Source organism: Gadus macrocephalus, chromosome 21, assembly GCF_031168955.1.
Source record: "Gadus macrocephalus chromosome 21, ASM3116895v1".
Taxonomy (NCBI): Eukaryota; Metazoa; Chordata; class Actinopteri; order Gadiformes; family Gadidae; genus Gadus; species Gadus macrocephalus.
The window spans coordinates 18,371,079-18,395,436 of NC_082402.1; the positions used below are offsets into that span (position 1 = coordinate 18,371,079).

Genomic DNA, 24,358 nt, shown 5'->3' on the forward strand with positions numbered 1-24,358 from the left:
GAAGTACTAGCTGAAGTAATAGTGGTACTAGCTGCACAAACGATATGCCAATGAAAGGTATGGTATTGATTGATGTTTGTAGAAAGAAATATAATAAACCCGCCTGTTCTTTTTAAAATCAGCTGAAATTGAATCTACTCGCCTAATGCAAAAAAAAAAAAAAAAAAGACCAAAGACTGCCCAATCTGGCAAAACTGCCCACACGTCCTCGCGCTGTAGAGTCAGAGTAAATCAATGAAACCAACTGAAAACAAGCCGACATGGAACTTAAACTCTGATTATGAAAAATGGATAAAGATCATCGAAATTCTGTTTTCTGATTATTTAAGATAGAAGTGTCTAGATTTTTGACGAAATTGACGAAAAAAAAATTATTACGAAGTCTATGGTAGTAAGTGTCAGAGAATGGGCTGACAGCTCCGCTTTCCTCCAATCGACTTCCATTGTAAAGAATAATAAAAATGTCAAGAAGTATAAAGTTTACAAATATGAAATATACATTGCCCAGATGTATGGATCTAGTCCTTTGTGACAGATGTTGAATCGAATCGTTCGGTAGTTTTGGCCACATTAATTGCACAAGTTTGGTCGGAAGAATAATAATGGAAAAGGGATATCAAGATTGTGCATTCCTATGCACAATAATTATATATGAGCACACATTCATTAAACCATTGAATTCAAAAAGTATTCTATTGCAATAAGATGCGTCTTAAGGTTGATATAATGATACTTAATATGTATATCAATATGATGAACTTATCAAACCACAGCAGCCAGTAGACTGAATGAGTTGTGGTCCTGCACCCCTCTGGGGTTAAGAGTCAGAGCATCAGGAGGTGAACCTTATTCTAACAGTGAGTCCTGCACCCCTCTGGCTCCGTCTTATTCTAACAGTGAGTCTTATACTAACAGTGAGTCTTATTCTAACAGTGAGTCTTATTCTAACAGTGAGTCCTGCACCCCTCTGGCTCCGTCTTATTGTAACAGTGAGTCTTATTCTAACAGTGAGTCTTATTCTAACAATGAGTCCTGCGCCCTTTGGCTCCTCACCCGGGAGCCGCACCAGCTTCTGGGAGGTCATGCAGTCGATGTGGGTCTTCACAGGAGGGCTGCGGCCGATCTGATGGAGGGCCTAAAGACACAGAGCAGGTCAAAGGTCAGGCCTGGGCGTTCTATGACAAGGTTCAGTCGTTTGTGTATTTGGGAATACGTTTAAAAATGTAAATACTCAAGTATAAGTAGCAGTTTAGGCCGTAAGGTAGTATATGTTGAAACAAAGTATGAAGGGGGAGTTGAGATTGGAAGTTTGGAAATTCCAATGCAAATTAAATAACAAGTGTGACGGCTTTGACAACACGAGGTCACCTGAACGAAGAGCTTGGTGCACTTGATGTCTATGATGAGGGGGACGGAGTAGTCAATAGCCATGCGGCGGGTCCGGTAACCCTTGGTGACGAAGGAGGAGAGGCGTCGGCCCCCGCTGTTTCTCATGGAGAGGTTGATGACCAGGTCGAAGTGGTTCTCCTCCAGGTAGTTCATAATGCTCCTCTGCTTCTCTTTGTTGGGGATCTCACTGACCTCCTCCTCGAAGGGCCAGTCCACGGCCTTCACCTGGGGGTCACATGCAAAGGTTAACATGCTGATACATGCTGCCACTCTATTAAACATATCGGTTGATGAAGGCAGACAACCATTCAGTGTTACCTTAACTCCATGTTCATTGTAGAAGTCTGCAGTGCCCAGGCTAGCGTACAGATCATAGCCCATACTCTCCAACGCCTGCACCGTAGGTAGCAGCTCACTCTTATTCTACACACACACACACACACCAGTATTTTTGTTAGTCTTACAGTTGTGCAGCAGGTTCCACTTGAGACTGGCTGTTGACAACGGTCATCAGTCAACAACAGCAAAGTTGTTGTTACGACACCCATTATGTCCCAATTTGGCCAGTGTGCATCTCATAGTATAAAAACAGTCAGGAAATACCAGGTACTACAAGTCATCGGCCGATAATGTTAAATGTAACGTATTCTTGTGGTTTCTAAATTATTACAGATAAATGTGCAGATTATTCAAAGCCAATATTGCGTCAATCTACACCGTTATCGCACTTATGACGTCCATGTCTTAGGACGTCAAAGGTTAGGACTCCAGAGTATGGTACTACGTTAGGACTCTGGTACTGTGTACCTGGTACTAGGTAAAGCCTCAGTACCTGGTACTAGCTAAAGCCTCCAGTACCTGGTACTAGCTAAAGCCTCCAGTACCTGGTACTAGCTAAAGCCTCCAGTACCTGGTACTAGCTAAAGCCTCCAGTACCTGGTACTAGCTAAAGCCTCCAGTACCTGGTACTAGCTAAAGCCTCCAGTACCTGGTACTAGCTAAAGCCTCCAGTACCTGGTACTAGCTAAAGCCTCCAGTACCTGGTACTAGCTAAAGCCTCCAGTACCTGGTACTAGCTAAAGCCTCCAGTACCTGGTACTAGCTAAAGCCTCCAGTACCTGGTACTAGCTAAAGCCTCCAGTACCTGGTACTAGCTAAAGCCTCCAGTACCTGGTACTAGCTAAAGCCTCCAGTACCTGGTACTAGCTAAAGCCTCCAGTACCTGGTACTAGCTAAAGCCTCCAGTACCTGGTACTAGCTAAAGCCTCCAGTACCTGGTACTAGCTAAAGCCTCCAGTACCTGGTACTAGCTAAAGCCTCCAGTACCTGGTACTAGGTAAAGCCTCCAGTACCTGGTACTAGGTAAAGCCTCCAGTACCTGGTACTAGGTAAAGCCTCCAGTACCTGGTACTAGGTAAAGCCTCCAGTACCTGGTACTAGGTAAAGCCTCCAGTACCTGGTACTAGGTAAAGCCTCCAGTACCTGGTACTAGGTAAAGCCTCCAGTACCTGGTACTAGGTAAAGCCTCCAGTACCTGGTACTAGGTAAAGCCTCCAGTACCTGGTACTAGGTAAAGCCTCAGTACCTGGTACTAGCTAAAGCCTCCAGTACCTGGTACTAGCTAAAGCCTCCAGTACCTGGTACTAGCTAAAGCCTCAGTACCTGGTACTAGGTAAAGCCTCAGTACCTGGTACTAGGTAAAGCCTCAGTACCTGGTACTAGGTAAAGCCTCAGTACATGGTACTAGGTAAAGCCTCAGTACATGGTACTAGGTAAAGCCTCAGTACCTGGTACTAGGTAAAGCCTCAGTACCTGGTACTAGGTAAAGCCTCAGTACCTGGTACTAGGTAAAGCCTCAGTACCTGGTACTAGGTAAAGCCTCAGTACATGGTACTAGGTAAAGACTCGTACCTTGAAGCTGCCGATGGACAACAGGATGTTCTTCTTGGGGATCTTGAAGCCGGTGGAGAGCATAGCCTTCAGGTAGGCCTCATAGCGGTTCTCCCCGAAGCAGGCCACCTCTCCAGTGCTGGCCATCTCCACCCCCAGCACCACGTCAGCCCCCGCAAGCCGGGAGAAGGAGAACTGGGGCACCTGGGGAGGGTGAGCGAGAGAAAGAGAAGAGCTATGGCTCAGTCATGATATTTGATGGCTTCGAATGATATTTGTGCAAGTGTGCAACCGTACAGAATGAACCGGCCCATCTAGTGTTGCCCCATGCAGACCTCTACAGCTCTGCACTGACACAGAGGGGACACAGCATTCAGTTCCAAGGTTGTTAAGGTAATTGACTTAAAGTTTAATTTGTGGAACTTCAGGGGAAAGCCCTAACCCTAACCCTGTAGAGGAAGTCTTTGTTTAGGACAAAGATAGATGTTGACATTGCCCCAGCCCCGTTACCTTGACTCCGACAATGCCCTTTCCCCTCATGAGGCCGATGGGCTCCACCTCCTCCCCCATGATGACGCGCGTCGCCAGGGCAACCAGATCCACGCCCAGAGTCTTGGAGACAAACGGAAAGGAGCGAGAGACGCGGACGTTGCACTCGATCACCTTCAGCTGGTCGTCCTGAGGTGAGAGGGTGAAGATGCACTCAGCACAGGGAGAATAAACTGGACACACAAAGCCCCCTTTGGACGGAGGAAGGCACCAGCTCAATAGGGAACAAAACCTTTCTGTTGAAAAGCTTAGACCTACAGGCAACATCCGTCTCTGAGCATCCCTCATTCACCCCCATAATTGATATCCACAAATTTTCTACCTCATCAAATCTGTGTTATATGATGCTACGGTTCGTTGGCACGAACCTAGTACCAGTTACACAGTATAGTATAGTCATGATTGATATTTCCATGACAGTGTGTGTGTGTGCGTGCCTTGGCTATGAGCTGCAGGTTGAAGGGCCCTGTGACCACCAGCTCCTGGCCGATGGCGTGCACGATCATCTTGATCCGTTCCATGGTCTTGTGGTTGATGTCCTGGGGTGGGGTCACCAGCGTGGCGTCCCCGGAGTGCACGCCCGCGTTCTCTACATGCTCCGACACCGCCATGGCGATCACCACTCCGTCGCACGCCACTGCGTCTACATCGATCTCCTGTGGAAGTTAAGCATTCCGTTTCCTCGCAGTACTTTGAGTTGTATGAGAGGTACTACACAAAGTGTATTATAAAGAGTTAAATATTATGCAAGCGTATTGGACCAGTCCAAGATGGATAATATTATGGATCAAGTATTGATGGTTTACCTTGCACAGCGTTCCGTCCCCAATGACAAACCTTTGATTTATCTTATAACCTTACTGCCACGCAATTAAATAAAAACTACGGAATGTAGACCGCAAGCCTTCAGGAAAGCTCCATTGAAGCTTTGCTGTAACTGAGTGAGACCAAGGTGTGGTTGGGAAAGCCACTGACATCCACACAGCATTAAATCATTAGTTATTTTGCAGTTAAGCTTTTTGAGTTATTTAAAAACACTGTAGAAATTAAAGGATCCAATTATCAATCGATAAAACGTAACTCAGCAGTGATCTTCACCGGCTACGATTAAGGCCTAGAAAATACACTGAAATCCTTTATATTTTCTTACTTTACGAAATATGGAATTAGAGTCGGAAAAGCAAGTTATTATCCACAGAATTAAATGATGTATTTGGGCCAGCGCTAATCTGATGCACATCTCTGGGACTTTTTCAAAAGAGAGGGATTACAAACGGCCTGAACTCTGTTCAGCCGTGCTCCAGCTCACCTTGGCCTCCTGGATGAACTTTGAGATGACAACGGGGTACTCCTTGGACACGGCCACGGCACTGGTCAGGTACTTCTCCAGGTCACTGTCGGTGTGCGCCACGTTCATAGCCGCTCCACTCAGCACGTAGGAGGGGCGCACCAGGCACGGGTAGCCCACCGACTCACAGAACCTCATGGCAGACTGGAGGGAGAGGAGGAACTTAACAGAACCTCATGGCAGACTGGAGGGAGAGGAGGAACTTAACAGAACCTCATGGCAGACTGGAGGGAGAGGAGGAACTTAACAGAACCTCATGGCAGACTGGAGGGAGAGGAGGAACTTAACAGAACCTCATGGCAGACTGGAGGGAGAGGAGGAACTTAACAGAACCTCATGGCAGACTGGAGGGAGAGGAGGAACTTAACAGAACCTCATGGCAGACTGGAGGGAGAGGAGGAACTTAACAGAACCTCATGGCCGACTGGAGAGGGAGGAGGAACTTAACAGAACCTCATGGCAGACTGGAGGGAGAGGAGGAACTTAACAGAACCTCATGGCCGACTGGAGGGAGAGGAGGAACTTAACAGAACCTCATGGCAGACTGGAGGGAGAGGAGGAACTTAACAGAACCTCATGGCCGACTGGAGAGAGAGAGGAGGAACTTAACAGGAGGGGATTCTCTGCATAGTTTTAATTAATATCCCTAGTTTGCACCAGGGTCTGTTATGATCATGTCTCCCATGCGCCATTAAACCAAATCCTGATCAAGAGTGTCTGAGTGGTCAAGGGAATCCAGGTTTGGTTCCTAGCAGACCCCCATACAGCCACCCGACCTACGCACCTCTGTGTCAGAGAGCTCCTTCCAGCGTGGTTGGCTGATGCCGATGGTGTCCAGCATGCGGGAGAACTTGAAGCGGTTCTCGGCCGAGTCGATGAACTCCGCCGTGGTGCCCAGGATTCGGCACTGCTGGCGGTGCAGCGCCATGGCGATGTTGTTGGGCAGCTGGCCGCCCATTGAGAGGATCACCCCCTCTGGGTTCTCCAGCTCGTAGATGTCCATCACTACCTGGGGTGGGCAGGAGAAGGAGCGTTACCAATGATGCACGTCGCGTCACATACAGAGATCTACCTATAGATGGCTTCAGAGGGACACCCTGTAGAACATACCTCAAATGAGATCTCATCAAAGTAAAGGCGGTCGCACATGTCGTAGTCCGTGCTTACAGTCTCTGGATTGTAGTTCACCATAATCGTCTTGTAGCCCATCTACAGTTCACAACAGAAATACGTTTTTTTTTTAAATGTCATGTTATTTAAGAAAACTGGATACAAATAAATGGATTCAAAATATTCTTCATCCCAGACTGTCCCTGGAAGATCAACCAGTCAGACTCTGGATGCAGGCCTCACTTTGCGCAGCTCCGTGATGCAGCCGACTGCGCACCAGTCGAACTCCACGCTGCTGCCGATGCGGTATACACCGGAGCCAAGCACCATGACGTGAGGCTCTTGGAAGGCCACGTCGCTCTCAATGCCATTGTAGGTCAGGTACAGATAGTTTGTATGGGCGGGCCATTCAGCTGCCACCGTGTCAATTTGCTTCACCACGGGCAGTATCGACCAATCGTGACGCAGCTTCCTCACTGCCAGTTCCGTGCTGCAGGAAGAGAGAGCTCTCGGTGGGTCAGAACGGGGGATCGGGATTGGTCAGAAATAGGTGGAAACTTCGAGGCATGGTATTTACTTGAGATGGAGCAAAACAAGAGAACCTCTGTACTAAAATGGAAGGAAGGAGACACACCTCTGGACAGCCATGGCAATCTGCTTGTCAGAGAATCCCAGCTGCTTGGCCTTGTGCATGACGTCTTGGGGTATGGTGCACTCATCCTATCAAACACAGGCCGACAAAACTGTGATTATGTCTTATGCATACAGCCACTGCTTGAATGTTACCAAAAGTTGTACATTTATACTGCAAGTAATGCTACAAAGTATTTTAAAACAAGTCAAAATCCAAGGCATGAGCTACCTGGTTGTATGTCTCCAACAGGCGTTCATGGTCAGCTATGTTCTTCATCTTGTTGAGGAACCAGCGGTCGATCTTGGTCAGGTCGTACAGGTGGTCCACTGTGTAGCCGGCCTTCAGGGCTGACGCCAACACAAAGATCCGCTTGTCCGTCGGCATCTGCAGCTCCTGTCAGGTTGAAGCACCGCCCACAGTCCAATGAGTCTCAGGGGTTAGCTCTTTCAACTATTTAAGTCATGTAGCAGATGCTTTTATCTAAAGCAACATGCAAGTTAGGCATAGAACCAAGAATACGATCAAAATGTAATCAGAAATACAAGTTAGTAACAGTTGCAATATACATGATATGTTTATCGTTCCAATAGATAAGTAACATGAAACATGAGCGACAACACGTGTTACAATAGTGCAAAATACATGATACATCAACCTTCCCTCTTATTTAAGGTTTATTTGAATAGGGACGGATACAGAATCATAGACAAGCGTCATCCGATGTTTGCACCATAGTATTTCTAGCCAAAGCGAATTTAGGACACTTATTTGGGCTTTTGGCAAAATTTCAAGTGATCTGGCACCATAATTGTCCCTTTTACTTACGGACTCCGAAGCCGGCCTTATGGTGTGGTCAAAGCCCACACAGTTCTCGTCCACCATCCTCAGTGCTTTCTGGAAGGCCTCCTCGAAGCGCCTGCCGATCGCCATGACCTCACCTGACGAGACGGTTGAGAAGACAGTGGGAGTGTTCACTCTGCCACGGTGTGAGGCGCCCATCGAGGAACAGAGCCAGTGACCGTGGTGCAGCGGTACCAACTCTCAGGGCCCCGGGGCCCTAGGATGGATCCAGTCACTCTTGACTTAAATGGCTTCCACTCACATCGTTCAAAAAGAGTCAACATTAGTGGTGATTAAGAGTCCAAATCATAAGGGGGTTCATACGTTTGTATACACAGGGCTGCACTAGACGCTTCCATAAGCATTTCCTCAAACAGCACATACTATCAAATATCAAAACCTGTGCCTCAAACCCAGGCCTTTGAGGCCCAGGCTGGGGGCTCTTACCCACGCTCTTCATCGAGCTGCCTATCTTGGTGGACACCCGGAGGAACTTGCTGAGGTCCCAGCGGGGGACCTTCACCACGCAGTAGTCCAGACTGGGCTCAAAGTTAGCCGTGGTGGAGTTGGTGACAGAGTTCCTGGAGGTGAACAACATGGTTTATGATCGCACTATGCAGAAAGATGCATGGTTTTGTTTTGTTCCTGTGCTAAGAGACTCACTTCAGTAGAGGGAGAGGAATCCCCAGGCCCAGTTTAGCGGCCACGTAGGCCAGAGGATAGCCAGTGGCCTTACTGGCCAGCGCCGAGCTCCGAGACAGACGGGCATTCACCTCAATGATGTAGTACTGAAGAAGGAAAAAGGTTCTGTGGTTATTTATCGGGTCATAGCTGTAATACAGGCCACACGCATGATAGAACATGTTGCAATCATCTAGAACACCTCATTTTTCCCGGGGAAGAATAAAGAACTGAACTCCAGGCTAACCTCCCCCCTCCCCCCCCCCCCCCCCCCGTGTTCACGTGTACCCAGAGCTCAGGTGCTGCTGTGAGCCCCCACCCACCTGCTCAGACTCTGGGTTGAGGGCGTACTGGATGTTGCATTCTCCCACGATGCCCAGGTGTCGGATGACCTTGATGGCAGTGTTCCTCAGCATGTTGTACTCGTAGTCGTTGAGCGTCTGGCTTGGAGCCACTACAATGGACTCTCCCGTGTGGATGCCCAGGGGGTCGATGTTCTCCATGTTGCACACCTACAAACAGCAGCAAACGCATACACATGAAATACATGTACTATATACATCGCATTGCCTAGGTCTGAGATAACATAACATACAAATGGGTATTGATTAGGGCTGTAACGATACGCGTAACGATACGCGTATCAAAACCGAAATCGCGACACTCAAAGCCACGAACCTGTCTCGCGGTGTGAGAAGGCAGAAAAGCCCTTTCTAACTCTCCGGTCAAATTATTTGAAATTTGCTAATAATTGTCTAAATAATAGTCTGCTGACAGCGCCCCCTCTTATCGATGCCGTAATTATGCGACGAGATGCCCTCTCTGTGATGACAGCTCTCCGTGGCTACGGAGGATTGCATTTCTCCACAGCCGTCGAAGTCCTCATATGCGATATGAACGACATTTATCCAGAGTGGGCCAAGCGCGAAAAGAATTGCCTCTGTGATCCTGTCTCTATTGTTTTGTGTGATTTGACTGGCAGTCTGTCTGCTTATAGGTCGGAATGAAGCGGCCACCGATTATTGACATGATGGGTACTTTATTCTACCGGACTCGTTCGCTTCTTCACTAGACACACGCGCTACCGCTCGCTCTCCTCGCTCGTCCACTCACTCGCCGACGTCACTCACACACGCATACGCACACTGCCAATCTCGCGCACACACATATGCTACTCGTAACACTATGCCTCGTTATTGCGACGTTCATGTTAGACGTTCATGTTTTTCCCCATTTATTGAAAGTTAGGCTATTAAACATGATGCATTCTATACGGCCTGATTATGTCATTATTTAAGCTACATAGCCTAATAAGAAGCACTAATAAGGATATTTGACTAAACCAACCAAACAGTTGAGGGTTTTTGCCTACCAGCAAAAAGCATCCTCCAACTGCAATCTTTGGTTATTTCTTTATTAATTTAGCTATACTTTAATAGTATTCTTTCTGTTCAAATCTGTTCAGTGTTCCAAATTATTTGTTATTAAATGTTACATAAAGTTAATTGGTATACAAGTGTTGTTTAAATAAAATGCTTTTTAAATTTAAAAGAATCGTGGGATGTATCGAACCGTGGGTCAAAAATCGTGATACAAACCAAATCGTGAGTTTCTGTATCGTTACAGCCCTAGTATTGATATTTTATGACATTTATTTTATCTAGATTTTTACAAAAATCGTGATACAAACCGAATCGTGAGTTTATGCATCGTTACAGCCCTAGTATTGATATTTTATGACATTTATTTTATCTAGATTTTCCACCTCTTACAGAAATGTGTAATGTTTTGTATTCAAGATAGGGAAACCTTACCGTGATACAGTTATCGTAGGCATCTCGGACCACCTCGTACTCTATCTCCTTCCAGCCTTTGAGCGACTTGTCCACTAGGACCTGTGTAGTGTGGGCGAAAGCCGCTGTGACCAGCGTGATAAGCTCCTCGCCGTTGTTGGCGAAGCCGGAGCCCAGTCCACCGAGAGCAAACGCTGAACGCACCAGCACCGGGTAACCCAGCCGCTCTGCGGCCGCCAGCGCCTGGGAGGAGGAGACACAGGGAGAGACACAGACAGACGGGGAGAGACAGACAGGGAGAGAGAGAGACAGACAGGGAGAGAGACACAGACCGGGAGAGAGACACAGACCGGGAGAGAGAGACAGACAGGGAGAGAGAGACAGACAGGGAGGGAGAGAGACAGGGAGGGAGAGAGACAGGGAGGGAGAGAGACACACAGGGAGAGAGGGATATACAGACAGGGACAAAGAGGGAAGGACAGATATACAGTCAGGGAGAGGGACAGGTTTACAGTCAGGGAGAGAGACAGGAGGGAGACAGATATACAGTCAGGGAGAGAGACGGGAGGGAGACAGGTATACAGTCAGGGAGAGAGACGGGAGAGAGACAGATATACAGTCAGGGAGAGAGACAGGTATACAGTCAGAGAGAGACAGATATACAGTCAGGGAGAGAGACAGGTATACAGTCAGGGAGAGAGACGGGAGAGAGACAGGTATACAGTCAGGGAGAGAGACGGGAGAGAGACAGGTATACAGTCAGGGAGAGAGACGGGAGAGAGACAGGTATACAGTCAGGGAGAGAGACGGGAGAGAGACAGATATACAGCCATGGAGAGAGACAGGTTTACAGTCAGGGAGAGAGAGCGAGAGAAAGGGGAGGGACAGAGCAGGAATGCGCATTAAGCCATTGCAACAGCAATATTACTAAAGATATGGCCACACAATAAATAAACAGCACATCATTTTGCGTGTATCCATTGATGCACTGATTCAGCCAGATGCTGAGGAGCCCCCGACGAACCGCTCTAGGAGAATCGACACCACCACCCCCAGGTCTCCCTCACCTGCTCCACGGAGAGGGCCGCCTCGCTGGGGGCCACGTGCTCACTGATCTCCTCCATCTTCTCCACAAACACCTTGCGGTCCTCCGTCATCTCGATGGAAGCCACGGGCGTCCCCAGCACGCGCACCGCATACTTCTCCAGCACCCCTAGCCGGGTGAGCTCGCAGCCACAGTTCAGCGCCGTCTGCCCGCCGAACGTCAGCAGGACGCCGTCGGGCCTCTCGTTCTTTATCACCTGTCGGGGGGGGGGGGGGGGGGGGGGGTTAAACTGTCATTAAACTGTGTGGACCCGAGCCTGCGATAACCTCTGAATCTGTTGTAGCAGCCATCATGTCACGGTTCAAACAGCCAATCCCAGGCCGGGCTCACCTGTGTGACGTACTCCGGAGTGATTGGCAGGAAGTAGACCTTGTCGGCAAGTCCTTTAGACGTCTGCACGGTGGCGATGTTGGGGTTGATCAGCACAGTCTGAATGTTCTCCTCCTTCAACGCCTTGATCGCCTGGAAGAGGAGAACATCATTAAACATTTGTGGAAACATTTAACACAAAACCGTTCTGCCACAACAATAGAATTGTGGGAGTTGTTCTCAATCAAAAAACTTTAATAATTGAATCACGTTCGCACGCCCGGTTAAACTCTATGCATTTAGCTCTACATAAAATTTTGCACATGCAAGAAGGGCAAATTATTTATAGACATTTAAAAAATCAAGTGTAAATAACCTTAATTCATTGTTACTACCATTCACTACAACTTTCGGTCATGAGACGCATGAGCTGCGAGGTGAGAGCATTACCTGGGAACCGGAGTAGTCAAACTCCCCGGCCTGGCCGATGGAGAGCCCCCCAGAGCCCAGAATCAGGACCTTCCTGGGCCGGACAAAGTCCTCTGGCTTCTGCGACCCGGGGAAGGTCAGGTGGTCGGTCAGCCTCTGCTTTACTGGAACACAAGAAGGGTTTCAAACTCCATTACCACAACACTTTCATGCCGCTACAGTTTAGATTGCTTCCCTCTACGCATCGGTGCCAGGGAACTGTTGGAGACAATTATAAATGATGGATTACTAGCTGTTTAATGAAGCTTATAACCACAGTTTCAACTTTTTGTGGTTGCAAACGTATTAAATAATGTAATTGTATTGCCCGATTCATAATGTCTTAAATTGCACCTACTGTGACTGCGTCTATCCTTTATATTTTCTATTACACAAGGGAAGGGTTGACTTGGTAGCGCTGTGCTTTACACTAGGTTGTCCAACCCTCCCTGGTCATCATAATAACAAAGATTTATATTTTACTTTTGATAAACAAAGTAATACACTTTCATATACCAAATATTCCAGGTGCGTATTTCTGTTGATGTGAACATGAATTTGTCGTTACCAGATGTCCCCGGCCGTCCCTCCTTGTGGTCGCGGACCGTGTCGATGAAGACGTCAAACAGACCCACCAGGTCGGTGGGCCCGGCCATGTGCTCCGGGTGGAACTGGACACTAGGAAACAGAGAGAAGGTCGCTAGGAACATCGGTCATAGCAGCAAACAAGTTATAGAAAGAACGCAGAACTCTGTAGAGGCAGAAGAATTCTAGCTTAAACATTCACAAAAAGGATTTAAGGAATTGTTTTTGTGTGTTGTCCACACATCAGTGTTTGTTCTGAGGTTGAATTACATCCAGACATTGTGGTCATGTGAAGAAAAAGGAGGAAAGAAACATCTCCGGAAATAACCTCTGGTCTAGGCTAGTGGTGACTGTCCCAGTACCTGGAGAACCTTCTGGGTCAGGGTCCCAGTACCTGGAGAACCTTCTGGGTCAGGGTCCCAGTACCTGGAGAACCTTCTGGGTCACTGTCCCAGTACCTGGAGAACCTTCTGGGTCACTGTCCCAGTACCTGGAGAACCTTCTGGGTCACTGTCCCAGTACCTGGAGAACCTTCTGGTCTGTTCCAGTGTACCTGGAGAACCTTCTGGTCTGTTCCAGTGTACCTGGAGAACCTTCTGGTCTGGGTCAGTGTACCTGGAGAACCTTCTGGTCTGGGTCAGTGTACCTGGAGAACCTTCTGGTCTGGGTCAGTGTACCTGGAGAACCTTCCTGTGAGGGTAGTGCTAGTCCTGGTACCTGGAGAACCTTCCTGTGAGGGTAGTGCTAGTCCCGGTACCTGGAGTACCTTCCTGTGAGGGTAGTGCTAGTCCCGGTACCTGGAGTACCTTCCTGTGAGGGTAGTGCTAGTCCCGGTACCTGGAGTACCTTCCTGTGAGGGTAGTGCTAGTCCCGGTACCTGGAGTACCTTCCTGTGAGGGTAGTGCTAGTCCCGGTACCTGGAGTACCTTCCTGTGAGGGTAGTGCTAGTCCCGGTACCTGGAGTACCTTCCTGTGAGGGTAGTGCTAGTCCCGGTACCTGGAGTACCTTCCTGTGAGGGTAGTGCTAGTCCCGGTACCTGGGGTACCTTCCTGTGAGGGTAGTGCTAGTCCCGGTACCTGGAGTACCTTCCTGTGAGGGTAGTGCTAGTCCCGGTACCTGGAGTACCTTCCTGTGAGGGTAGTGCTAGTCCCGGTACCTGAAGTACCTTCCTGTGAGGGTAGTGCTAGTCCCGGTACCTGAAGTACCTTCCTGTGAGGGTAGTGCTAGTCCCGGTACCTGGAGAACCTTCCTGTGAGGGTAGTGCTAGTCCCGGTACCTGAAGAGAGGCTGTGTGTTGTGCACGATGCCCTCGCTGGTCTGGTCGTTGGCGTTGGTGAAGAGGACGTCCCAGTCCGGGGGCAGGGTCAGGGGGTCCACAGCGAAGCCGTGGTTCTGGCTGGTGATGAAGCAGCGCTGCGTGCCCTTGTGGATGCAGGGCTGGTTGTGGCCTCTGTTACCATACCTGAGGACGTAGGGGGCGGGGCTCATTACACCTGTTAACGACGGAACTGCAGCCAGTGGTACAGACCACAGGGGAACCGTCCTACAGAGGACCATATAGCAGATTGGCTAATGGTCAATCAGCATCAACTTTCTGAATTAACCCGTTTAAATACTACAGGACATCGAGATCTGTAGACCTCCAACCCCAACTTTAAACCATACGTGACAACACTCAATATTGAATCCTAATATCGTAATATTGACAGAGTCGCACTAGAGAACGTCACAAAACATATCACATCGACACTCAAAAAAACTTTGCAACTCATATCTTGAGGACCCTGCCTAATCCCGTCCCAACGGAAGGAGAAGTTCACACATCTGCCGAAATGTCCCACACACAATCTAGTCCAGCATGACAGCATTCACAAACTAAGGGGATTTTTTCTACAAACCAAGCAATCCTGTCATGCGACTCCAGATAAGGGCTATTTCCCATCAATAATGTCTGTGAATGTTTTATTGTGGCAGTGGTGGTGGTGGTGGGGGGGGGGCTTTCTCACAATACACACCTTGCGACCTTGCAGTTGTATTACAGTCCCAGCAACAATTCTTCAAGACTGTTTTAGGAGGCCACACACACAAACACTGTCCCGAGTTCTCATAACAAGAGGTGGTAGTCTCTGAGGACGAGCCCTGGGCAGGCCTGATGAGGTACAAGCTCACATTCACAGCACATTGCTCTGGTGTCTTAGGAGGTGGGGGGAAAGAGGATTTGAGGAGGGCTGCTACGTTTACATTCAGGTCATCTAGCATACGCTTTTAGCCAAAGCCAATTCCAACCATTCATATAGCTACTGCGCAGGGGTCAGGAGAAGGGCTTCGTTATCCCTGTGTTATGACATAGCAGAATACTCCACAGGCCATCCGACTCTGGGCTTACATCTTTATCTAGTTTGAAAGTGCATAGATAATAATTCATAATACTCTTGATAGGTATTCCACATGCAGCCTCAGCCACTGATTCGCAGTGACATGTCAATATTACCCATTACAAATAGGTAATATGATTTCTCAGAAATACAATAGGTATCCAAGATATTATGCGAATACCTAATGATGTTGTTCATTAAGAGTTATCTGCTTTAAGCTAGTTTCCACTTAATAATATACCAATACATTTAGTGCCTTTCAAGGTATCCAAGGGCACTTTAAAAATAACATAAAAGACCAAACAAACTACATATAGTCAAGCAATAAGACACTGACACTATAGACATATTACAGTCAGACAGGGACAGTCAGAGAGCAAGCATACAGGGCTGAGACTGAGAAGGATGGACATGGATGCAAGGTACAAAGGGAAAAACACACAGAGATACTCAGAGGGGTAACAAACTAAACATAGGGCATAAAGTGTACACAAGATGTAGGGATGATAAGTAAAAACATGGATAATAATCATGGCAGTGAAGCAGTAGAAATCAGGAGGCGGAAAGGAAAGCTAAACTAAAATGTTTTTAACTGTTTTAAAAGTAGATAAGGTTGTGTTTTGGCGCATCACGAGTGGCAGGGCATTCCACCACTTTGTGCCTGCCACACTGAAGCCCTGTCAACGGATGCAACGGATCACAAAACTCACGGTTCGGATTGTGTCACGGTTTTTGAGTCACAGGTCGGATAATTTTCGGATCAACAACAAAAAAGATACGACAAATGTGACTTTAAATAAAATCTTCAAATGTGTCAAAACAAAATAAAGTGACAAGTTAGGTAATAATCCTGCTTCTTTTAAGCATAGTCAATTAAAAAAAAAAATCGCAGTCTGAGGCATTGAATCCTAATATCGTATCTCCAGGTCAACACACTTCTTTTAACATGGATAGTAAATAATCCCTAACCCTGGATTTACAACTTCTGCATTGCCTGGGGAGAGTTTAGAGTCTACACTCTCCCCAGGCAATGCAGACATCCTCATCTTCTTTTTTTTCATCAAGTATGGTAGCGAAATACAGTTTCTGTCGTGTTTTATTTGGCATTTTGTAAATCCATTGATTTCGGTTGGAAGACTCACTGCTCATTGCAAGGGGGTTGGTTGTAGACTTTTCGCTCGGTTCTAGCCCTACTGTTGATACGGAGAACCGAGCGAAAAGACTACAACCAAACATAAATGTGTCCGGTTCCGGTTTCAATGGGATTTACGGAACGCCAAATAAAACACAACAGAAACTGTATTTTGCTACGATACTTGATGTTGTTAATACCGGAATTGTCCTTTAAACATGCGCTGATCACGTGAACGCACAACTTTTTTTTTTTCTTTTTTTTTTATCAGCCGATCTGCAGATCACTTGCGTCCCAAACCGTGAGGGTTGATCCGTACGGATCACGGGAAACCAGTGAACCGTTGCACCACTAACTGTCACCCATGGAGCGAAGCCGAGATGTGGGGACTGCTAAGAAACAGACATCTAAAGAACGAAGAGTGCAGGATTTCCGGTATGGAGTAAGGAGGTTTGATAGATAGGATGGGGCCAGATTATGAAGTGATTTATAGACAAGGAGAAAAATTTGGAATTGAATGTGGTAGTGGACAGGGAGCCAATGCAACTGCTGGAGGATGGGAGTGATGTGAACCAAGAACCAGATGTGGGTGAGTAGTCTTGCAGCAGAATTTCAGTTGAGTTTACGGAGGGGCAGAGTTTGAAGGTGCTTTTTAGATGAAAGAAAGACTTTTTGGTGATTATTAAGATGTGTGAATCGAATGAGAGAGAGTGGAGAGCAGTATTACACCCAGATGTGAGGTGGTGAAATAGCCGGGGATAGATAACTTAAGATTTTCTATTTTTTCCCCTAACATTTTTCAAAATGTTAAGGGTGGAAATCAGAATAGCTTCAGTTTTATCTTGATTGAGTTATTAAGATTTGAGTCATCCAATTAATGGCGTTTAAGGAGCAGACCAGGTTGGATAAAGACAATATGTGTGCAGGCTTGATGTGAATGTAAATCTGAGTGTCATCTGCGTAACAGTGGAATGTCAGCCCATAGTGTTGCATTGTATTGTGTTGGTGTAAGTGAGAGAAGGCTGCTGACTTCATCTTGAAGGTCTTGGCACCGATGACCAGGGAGAGCAGCTGGTGTCCCAGGCAGATACCGAACACAGGCTTGGGCTGCTCGACACACACCACCTTCCTCACGTTCTCTATGGTGGCCTGGCAGAACTGGGGGTCGCCCGGCCCGTTGCTGATGAACAGCCCGTCAAAATCTACAATGGATTTAAACATGGAAGGTGAGGTGGGGGGTGGGGGACTGTGCTGATCACTGGTCATTACCAGTTCATCTTCGAGCTGTTCCACATTTATTGACATCAATGGGGATCACGAAACAATGAACCTCACTCGCATTCACTTATCTGACTTTGACATAACTAATCTCCAGGTCAATCTGACGGATTGCCCCGGGACGGCTGTGACCTGCTGACCTGTACTGTCCAGAGGGTGGTCCCAGGGCACCACAGTGACGCAGGCCCCCCGCTCCGCCAGGCAGCGGATCTGGTTGTACTTAATGCCGCAGTCCACCGCCGTGATGCGCAGACGACCCTCTGCGTTGAACACGCGAGGATCCTGGAGATCATGGACACAAATCATGATTAAGAGAGTGAGAGAGAGAGTGACAGTGAGAGGGAGGGAGTGAGGGACTGACCTTCATGGAGACCTCCCTGACCAGGTTTCTCTGGTCAGGGTTGTCCATTGGAACGCTGGACTCAGCGGTGCCGTCCATCACCAGCCGGCCAAGCAGGGTCCCCTTCTCCCGGATCTTCTTGGTCAGGGAGCGGGTGTCCACTCCTGAGGTGGGATAACAATGACCGCAGATCAGCCACAGCTTTCACCCATTTAACCTCTGATCCTTTTGAGAAATGACTGTTTTGGACAGTAAACTCAACCGACATCCTTTACATAGTGGTGAAGGCAGGGGGAGCCATCCAAGTTCTTAAAAACGATTTACATCAGCTGTGATGCAGCATATTCCCACAAGGTCAAGATCATACAAGAAGAGGCAATTTACGTGCATTGTAATCAGGGGTGTGAATCTCTTGGCACCTCACGATTCGATTCCGATTATGAGCTCAACGATTCGATTCCGATTATGAGCTCAACGATTCGATTCTGAAGCGATTATCGATGCAACAATTTTTTTTATGTACATTTCCATGCGTGATTTTCAAAAATATATATGGTATATACATCTGGGTTTGCTACTCAGTTTGCTAATCACTTCCTACTTTTGTGATGATCATTTAAGACATCAACAGATGAATTAACTTATCTAATATTACATGAGAGAGATAGCTTTGTCACAAATATGACTTCCTATGAACAATGCAATAATCAATGCAGCTTGCATTATAACACAATATGGAAGAATGTAAAAAATAGGTTTCAGTTTTATTTTATTTCTAATCTTTCTTTTATATGTCATTAAAGGAAAAGCTGCTCTTGAATTAGAAGGAGTTCTTGTGTCTGGCTGTGAGTTTGCACGCATGCTATGCGTAGGCTGAATCGCAATCGTGTCAAGACAAATCAGATTGGCCAATACACTGAAGATAAATTCAATGATTTTAAAATTACAAAAATTATCCCTCTCTGGCGAACAGAATGTTGCAGCAGGCAAAAAGGGTTAGGGTTGTTGTTTTTTATTCCGATTATTAATTTATCTGCATCGAGACGGAATCGTTCTAGCAAGAATCGCGATGCATCGAAGAATCGATTATTTTTCCCACCCCTAATTGTAATGGCCACAACATGAACCTTGCCTTCCAAGATGCCATTTGAAAAATTAACACAATAAAATCAATTTTTTTCAAACCAAACCCGATTTATCGATTAAAGGTCCCATGACATGCTATTTTATGTATTCTTTAATATAGGTATTAGTGGGCAACTAACACAGTATTCAAAGACGTTACCGAAATTCAGCCGTGGTGCAGAGTTACAGCCACTCCGAGCCAGTCGCACATTGAGCTTCCCCCAAATACGCTGTTTTGGAGTCTGTAGCTATAATGCAAATGAGGAGGAGGGAGGCGGGTCAAGGAGGAGGGTGGGGGTGTGGCCCTGAGCAGCTTGTAGCCACGGTACCATGCGCTCTGTTTACAGTGGATGTATCGCAGTGGTTATCAACCTTTTTTGAGCAAACGCCCCCCTGACCTTACCCTGATCCTCTGGCGCGCCCCCCCCCCCCCCCCAATAATAAAATAAAAATAAAATAACAACCCCACTCACACTCGTGTTACATTGCTTAAAGTTGTCAGTTCAACGTTTTTCATTGATTTTTCGTTGTCACTAATAGCAATGAATGCCCTCTGAGTCGGGTTTGGTACAAAAAAATTAATGAATATTCATGACATGCAATTAAACTTCCAGAGAGAGAGAGAGCGAGAGCGAGAGCGAGAGCGAGAGAAGAAATGGTTGGATTGGTTGAACGCAAGTTTTAGCCACTGGGGGACCATAGGCAGGCTAGGGGAACTCATATTTATGTTAGAAAACCTCATAAAGTGAGATTTTCATGTCATGGGACCTTTAAATCTTTTTTTTTTTTTTTATAAATAACAAATATATGTATTTTCTAAGTTTAGATTTTATTTGAAGATCAATTAACAAAAGCCAAATTTGGTTGCAACTAGTGTTAGTTTTGTCAACAAAAATTATGACTAAATATTGTCGTCAACTAACCTTTATCACATGAGGAAAACGAGAAGAGACGCAACGTAAACGTTGGTCATGTGACAATAACTATAATTAAATACATGATGCAATATTGTTGACGAATAAAAACAGACAGCTCAAGGCATTCCATCATGAAATCGAGGTAAGTCAAGACATTAACGTAACTGTACTTAGCTTTAGACGTTAGCTTTAGATGTACAGCAGTTTCGAACCGCGCCTGCTGGCTACTATTTCGTTACTCTGCTTATCTCTCTCCCGCTCTGCCTCCGGCTCACACACTCTGACCCGGCCCCCCTTCCAAATTTACAACAGTTCGATTTTCCAGAGGCTGCATCTGTCCTGACATTGTATCTATTCCTGTGCTAGATTCCAGAAAGAGTATCAGTGAAGCAAGTCCTGCCCAGGAAGATGGACAAGCCAACTAGTGTTAAGGATTTCTGAACAACCACTCCCCAGAGCAACGTACCAAAGAGGAGGGGATAGCGCAGTGGATAGGTCGCACAGGAGTCCCAGCACGAATTGTTGAAAATGGACAAAAAGTTAAAAGTGCCACAAAGACTTGCAACTTTTAACTTAAAATGTACAAAGAGAAGGAAAAGATCAAACAAAACCTGGCCACAGCATGCAGAATAACTACAGGGTTGGATATTTGGACTAAAAAGGGGTTTACAGCATCCTTCCTGGGAGTAAGCACCTGTTACTTCAACCCTGAGGACAACAAGGCTCACCACAAACTCCTGAACCTGAAGGAGATGGTTTACACTCACACTGCAGAGTCGAGTAGTACACTTATAGAGGAGTCAATGGAAGAATGGGGGATCCCCAGAGAGAAGGTCCTCACAACAATGCCTGACAATGGCAGCAATATGGTGCCCTCATTCCAAACACATGCAGATGTTGCAAGTGCCACAACTTCTGAATAGGACTCTGAGGCGGAGCACAACGATGCCAATGGTCACTATGAGCAGCAGGGAAGGGGGGGTGAAATTATGCTATAAATTCATTCAGCATTTATGAAACTAGTCATGATTTAATTTCATATACATACAAACTAAATATAGAAAGTTAACGACTGGAATTATTTCATTGGGTTAAACAATATAAGGGCTTAAATGGTTAAATATGTAAATTTGTTATGTTTCTTTATAGATACGAATACAGAGCCATAGAGAGGGGCCTATACGTGGTTCACACAGTACAGCTTGTAGTGAATATGATCCAGAAGGATCTGCAGAAGTGTGCTCTGGTTCTGGTAAAAGACTGTCCCACCAGGTGGTCAAGGTGCTTTGCTATGGTGTTGCGCTGTCTTAAAGTCAAGGAGCACCTCACATCTGTGGCTGAGTAAATGGGCTGGGACAGCCTGCAGCCCAGTGAGTGGCAGAAGACCGGGATGCTGAGAGACCTTCTGCCATTTGCGGAGCACACTAAGTCACTTGAAAGTGACACTCAATAAATTTTCCCTTGTTGTGCCAGCACTCCTGGATCTCAAAAACCACCTGTCGGAGATCTCACTTGCACATAGTGTGTTTCTTAACACAACAGCTGACACTTCTCACCACTTCCTGCAGCAGCATGCTGTGTGGACCCTTGTGTAGCTGAAACCATTCTGGAAATGATGACAACAAAGTACAGAATCTTGTCAGAAAGGCAGAGGACCACAATGCTCATCATGTGGCACAAAGAGCGCAAATACGAGAAGAGCAGTTGACCGATGATGAGCAAGTTGCAAATGAGGGTACAGAGGTTCCAGAGTCAACCCCCCAAAACGGCTTAGACTTGACCTCCATCTGTTTATTGGATAAACGCATTTCCCAATCCCAGGAGTCTTTGCTCCATTCTACGTCAATTCAAGAACAAACAAAGAAATTAAACTGCAGTTCGTATTTTTTATTTATGACCATGAAAGTTCTGTAATGCCTGAATAATGAAGAATTAAATGTAAAGAAAAATACAATTATAAATATAAAACCATGAATGACATATAGAGAGTAAGCAAGTGGTATATATATTGGTGGGACGTTTGGTTATACTATATAGTATATCTTGTCGATTTTCACGGGGGGTAGAGCCGCTGAAATTATGCTCAGGGCCGTCTCGCGGGGGAGGCAGACGCCTGTGAGATTCCCTGTCAAATTACGTAATCTGACATAACGAACGAATCAAAACAAACGAATCAAACAAACGAATCGTTATAGTGAACTGAACTGAAAGAACTAGTTCCCGGAAAATAATCATTTTGCCCATCCCTAGTTGCTATATCTGTTAAAATATTTGGTTCCAAATACGTTGTAAATTCAAATCAGAGGGTCTTCCGTGTCTGGAATGGATGTAGTCTTGAGTCTAAGTGTGCGTTCACACCAAACGCAAAGGGGCGACACGATTCCATACAAAGTCAAAATAGAGACGTGAATCGGTCTAACTTTTTGCTAGAGAAAACCCGCAACAAGATTTGATTTGAAGCACGACACTTTTGCCCGGCACGGGCGAGCGCGTTCACGTGGATTTGCAGCGCGACACTTTCGCTCGAGTTGAAATATTTCAACTTTGTCGCCACATTCGCGTGATGACAGTGAATCAGCGTTCCTCAGCGTGACCACTGAGTGCAGTGCGTAACGTAACAGCCAGTCAGCGTTCAGGCGGCCAACAGTTCCCTGCAGTGCAGTCCGTGGTGACCGCAGCATGGAGGAGAAAGGGATCGTTGCGACAAATTCGCCTGACAAAACTTGCACAGCGACAGATTATGATTTGTCCCGCAACAAAACTTGGGCGACAACGCGAACGGGCGACAAATGGGTATTTTGGTTCATAAAACTCCAATGAATAACGAAAAAAGAGGAGATGTGACCCGGCCCGGAGGAAGCCCGGGGCCCCCGTCTGGAGCCAGGCCCAGACGGAGGGCTCGATGGCGAGCGCCTGGTGGCCGGGTTTGCCACGGAGCCCGGTCGGGCACAGCCCGAACAAACTACGTGGCACCCCCCCTCTCTTCATCCCATGGGCCCACCACCTGTGGGAAGACCCGTTGGGGTCGGGTGCGCAGCCACATGGGTGGCAGCGAAGGTCAGGGGTCTCGACGGACCAGACCCGGGCGGCAGAAGCTGGCTCTGGGGACGTGGAACGTCACCTCGCTGTGGGGAAAGGAACCGGAGCTTGTGAGGGAGGTGGAGCGCTATCAGTTAGATCTGGTGGGGCTTACCTCCACGCACAGTCTCAGCTCTGGTACCGTACTCCTGGATAAGGGTTGGACTCTATTCTTCTCCGGAGTTGCCAAGGGCGTGAGGCGCCGGGCGGGTGTGGGGATACTCATAAATCCCCGGCTGAGCGCTGCGGTGTTGGAGTTTACCCCGGTAGACGAGAGGGTCGCCTCCCTGCGCCTAAGGGTTGTAGGGGGGAAAACTCTGACTGTTGTTTGTGCGTATGCACCAAACAGCAGCTCAGAGTACTCGGCCTTCTTGGAGACCCTGAATGGAGTCCTGTATGGGGCTCCAGTAGGGGACTCCGTAGTTCTGCTGGGAGACTTCAACGCCCACGTGGGCAACGATGGAGACACCTGGAGAGGCGTGGTGGGGAGGAACGGCCTCCCTGATCTAAACCCGAGCGGTCGTTTGTTATTGGACTTCTGTGCTAGTCATGGATTATCCATAACAAACACCATGTTCGAACATAAGGGTGCTCATAAGTGTACCTGGTACCAGAGTACCCTAGGCCGAAGATCGATGATCGATTTCGTGATCGTGTCATCTGATCTGAGGCCGCATGTTTTGGACACTCGGGTAAAGAGAGGGGCGGAACTGTCAACCGACCACCATCTGGTTGTGAGTTGGATCAGGGAATGGGGGAAATTTCCGGATAGACCTGGTAAGCCCAAACGAGTAGTGCGGGTGAACTGGGAACGTCTGGAGGAGTCCCCCGTCCTAGGTATCTTCAACTCACACCTCCGGCTGAGCTTTTCTGGCATTCCTGTGGAGGTTGGGGGCATTGAGCCGGAGTGGGCGGTGTTCAAAGCCTCCATTGCTGAAGCTGCGGTGGCTAGCTGTGGCCTCAGGGTCTTAGGCTCCTCAGGGGGCGGTAACCCTCGGACACCGTGGTGGACTACGGTGGTCAGGGAAGCCGTCCGACTGAAGAAGGAGGCCTTCCGGGATATGATATCCTGGAGGACTCCTGACTCGGTTGCAGGGTACCGACAGGCTCGAAGGGCTGCAGCGGCTGCCGTGTCGGAGGCTAAGCAGCGGGTGTGGGAGAAATAAGGACTTTCGGTCGGCACCAAAGTGTTTCTGGAAGACTATCCGGCACCTCAGGAGGGGGAAACGGGGAACCATCCAAGCTGTGTACAGTAAGGATGGGACTCTGTTGACCTCAACTGAGGAGGTCGTCGGACGTTGGAAGGAACACTTTGAGGAACTCCTGAATCCGAATAACACGCCCTCTATGTTGGAGGCAGAGCTCGAGGTTGATGGTGTTTCGTCGTCAATTTCCCTGGTGGAGGTCACTG

General features: G+C 47.4%; 1 protein-coding gene across 2 annotated transcripts in view; it reads right to left on the bottom strand.

Moving 5' to 3' along the window:
• cad (carbamoyl-phosphate synthetase 2, aspartate transcarbamylase, and dihydroorotase) overlaps window positions 1-24,358 on the bottom strand; it is a 46,613-nt gene that overhangs the window by 16,407 nt on the left and 5,848 nt on the right. For both annotated transcript variants that reach the window (XM_060042081.1, XM_060042080.1), the window contains exons 4-28: window positions 17,849-17,991; window positions 17,628-17,769; window positions 17,240-17,411; window positions 13,979-14,164; window positions 12,685-12,794; window positions 12,099-12,241; window positions 11,670-11,801; window positions 11,302-11,535; window positions 10,256-10,477; window positions 8,765-8,953; window positions 8,424-8,548; window positions 8,208-8,341; window positions 7,746-7,858; window positions 7,149-7,313; window positions 6,921-7,006; window positions 6,530-6,776; window positions 6,287-6,385; window positions 5,961-6,185; window positions 5,138-5,320; window positions 4,266-4,484; window positions 3,790-3,957; window positions 3,301-3,483; window positions 1,708-1,812; window positions 1,369-1,614; window positions 1,054-1,135 (exon numbers count right to left, since the gene is read on the bottom strand). In XM_060042081.1, the coding sequence (XP_059898064.1) occupies window positions 1,054-1,135; window positions 1,369-1,614; window positions 1,708-1,812; window positions 3,301-3,483; window positions 3,790-3,957; window positions 4,266-4,484; window positions 5,138-5,320; window positions 5,961-6,185; window positions 6,287-6,385; window positions 6,530-6,776; window positions 6,921-7,006; window positions 7,149-7,313; window positions 7,746-7,858; window positions 8,208-8,341; window positions 8,424-8,548; window positions 8,765-8,953; window positions 10,256-10,477; window positions 11,302-11,535; window positions 11,670-11,801; window positions 12,099-12,241; window positions 12,685-12,794; window positions 13,979-14,164; window positions 17,240-17,411; window positions 17,628-17,769; window positions 17,849-17,991 (4,053 nt within the window). The remainder of the gene's footprint in view (window positions 1-1,053; window positions 1,136-1,368; window positions 1,615-1,707; window positions 1,813-3,300; window positions 3,484-3,789; window positions 3,958-4,265; window positions 4,485-5,137; window positions 5,321-5,960; window positions 6,186-6,286; window positions 6,386-6,529; window positions 6,777-6,920; window positions 7,007-7,148; window positions 7,314-7,745; window positions 7,859-8,207; window positions 8,342-8,423; window positions 8,549-8,764; window positions 8,954-10,255; window positions 10,478-11,301; window positions 11,536-11,669; window positions 11,802-12,098; window positions 12,242-12,684; window positions 12,795-13,978; window positions 14,165-17,239; window positions 17,412-17,627; window positions 17,770-17,848; window positions 17,992-24,358) is intronic.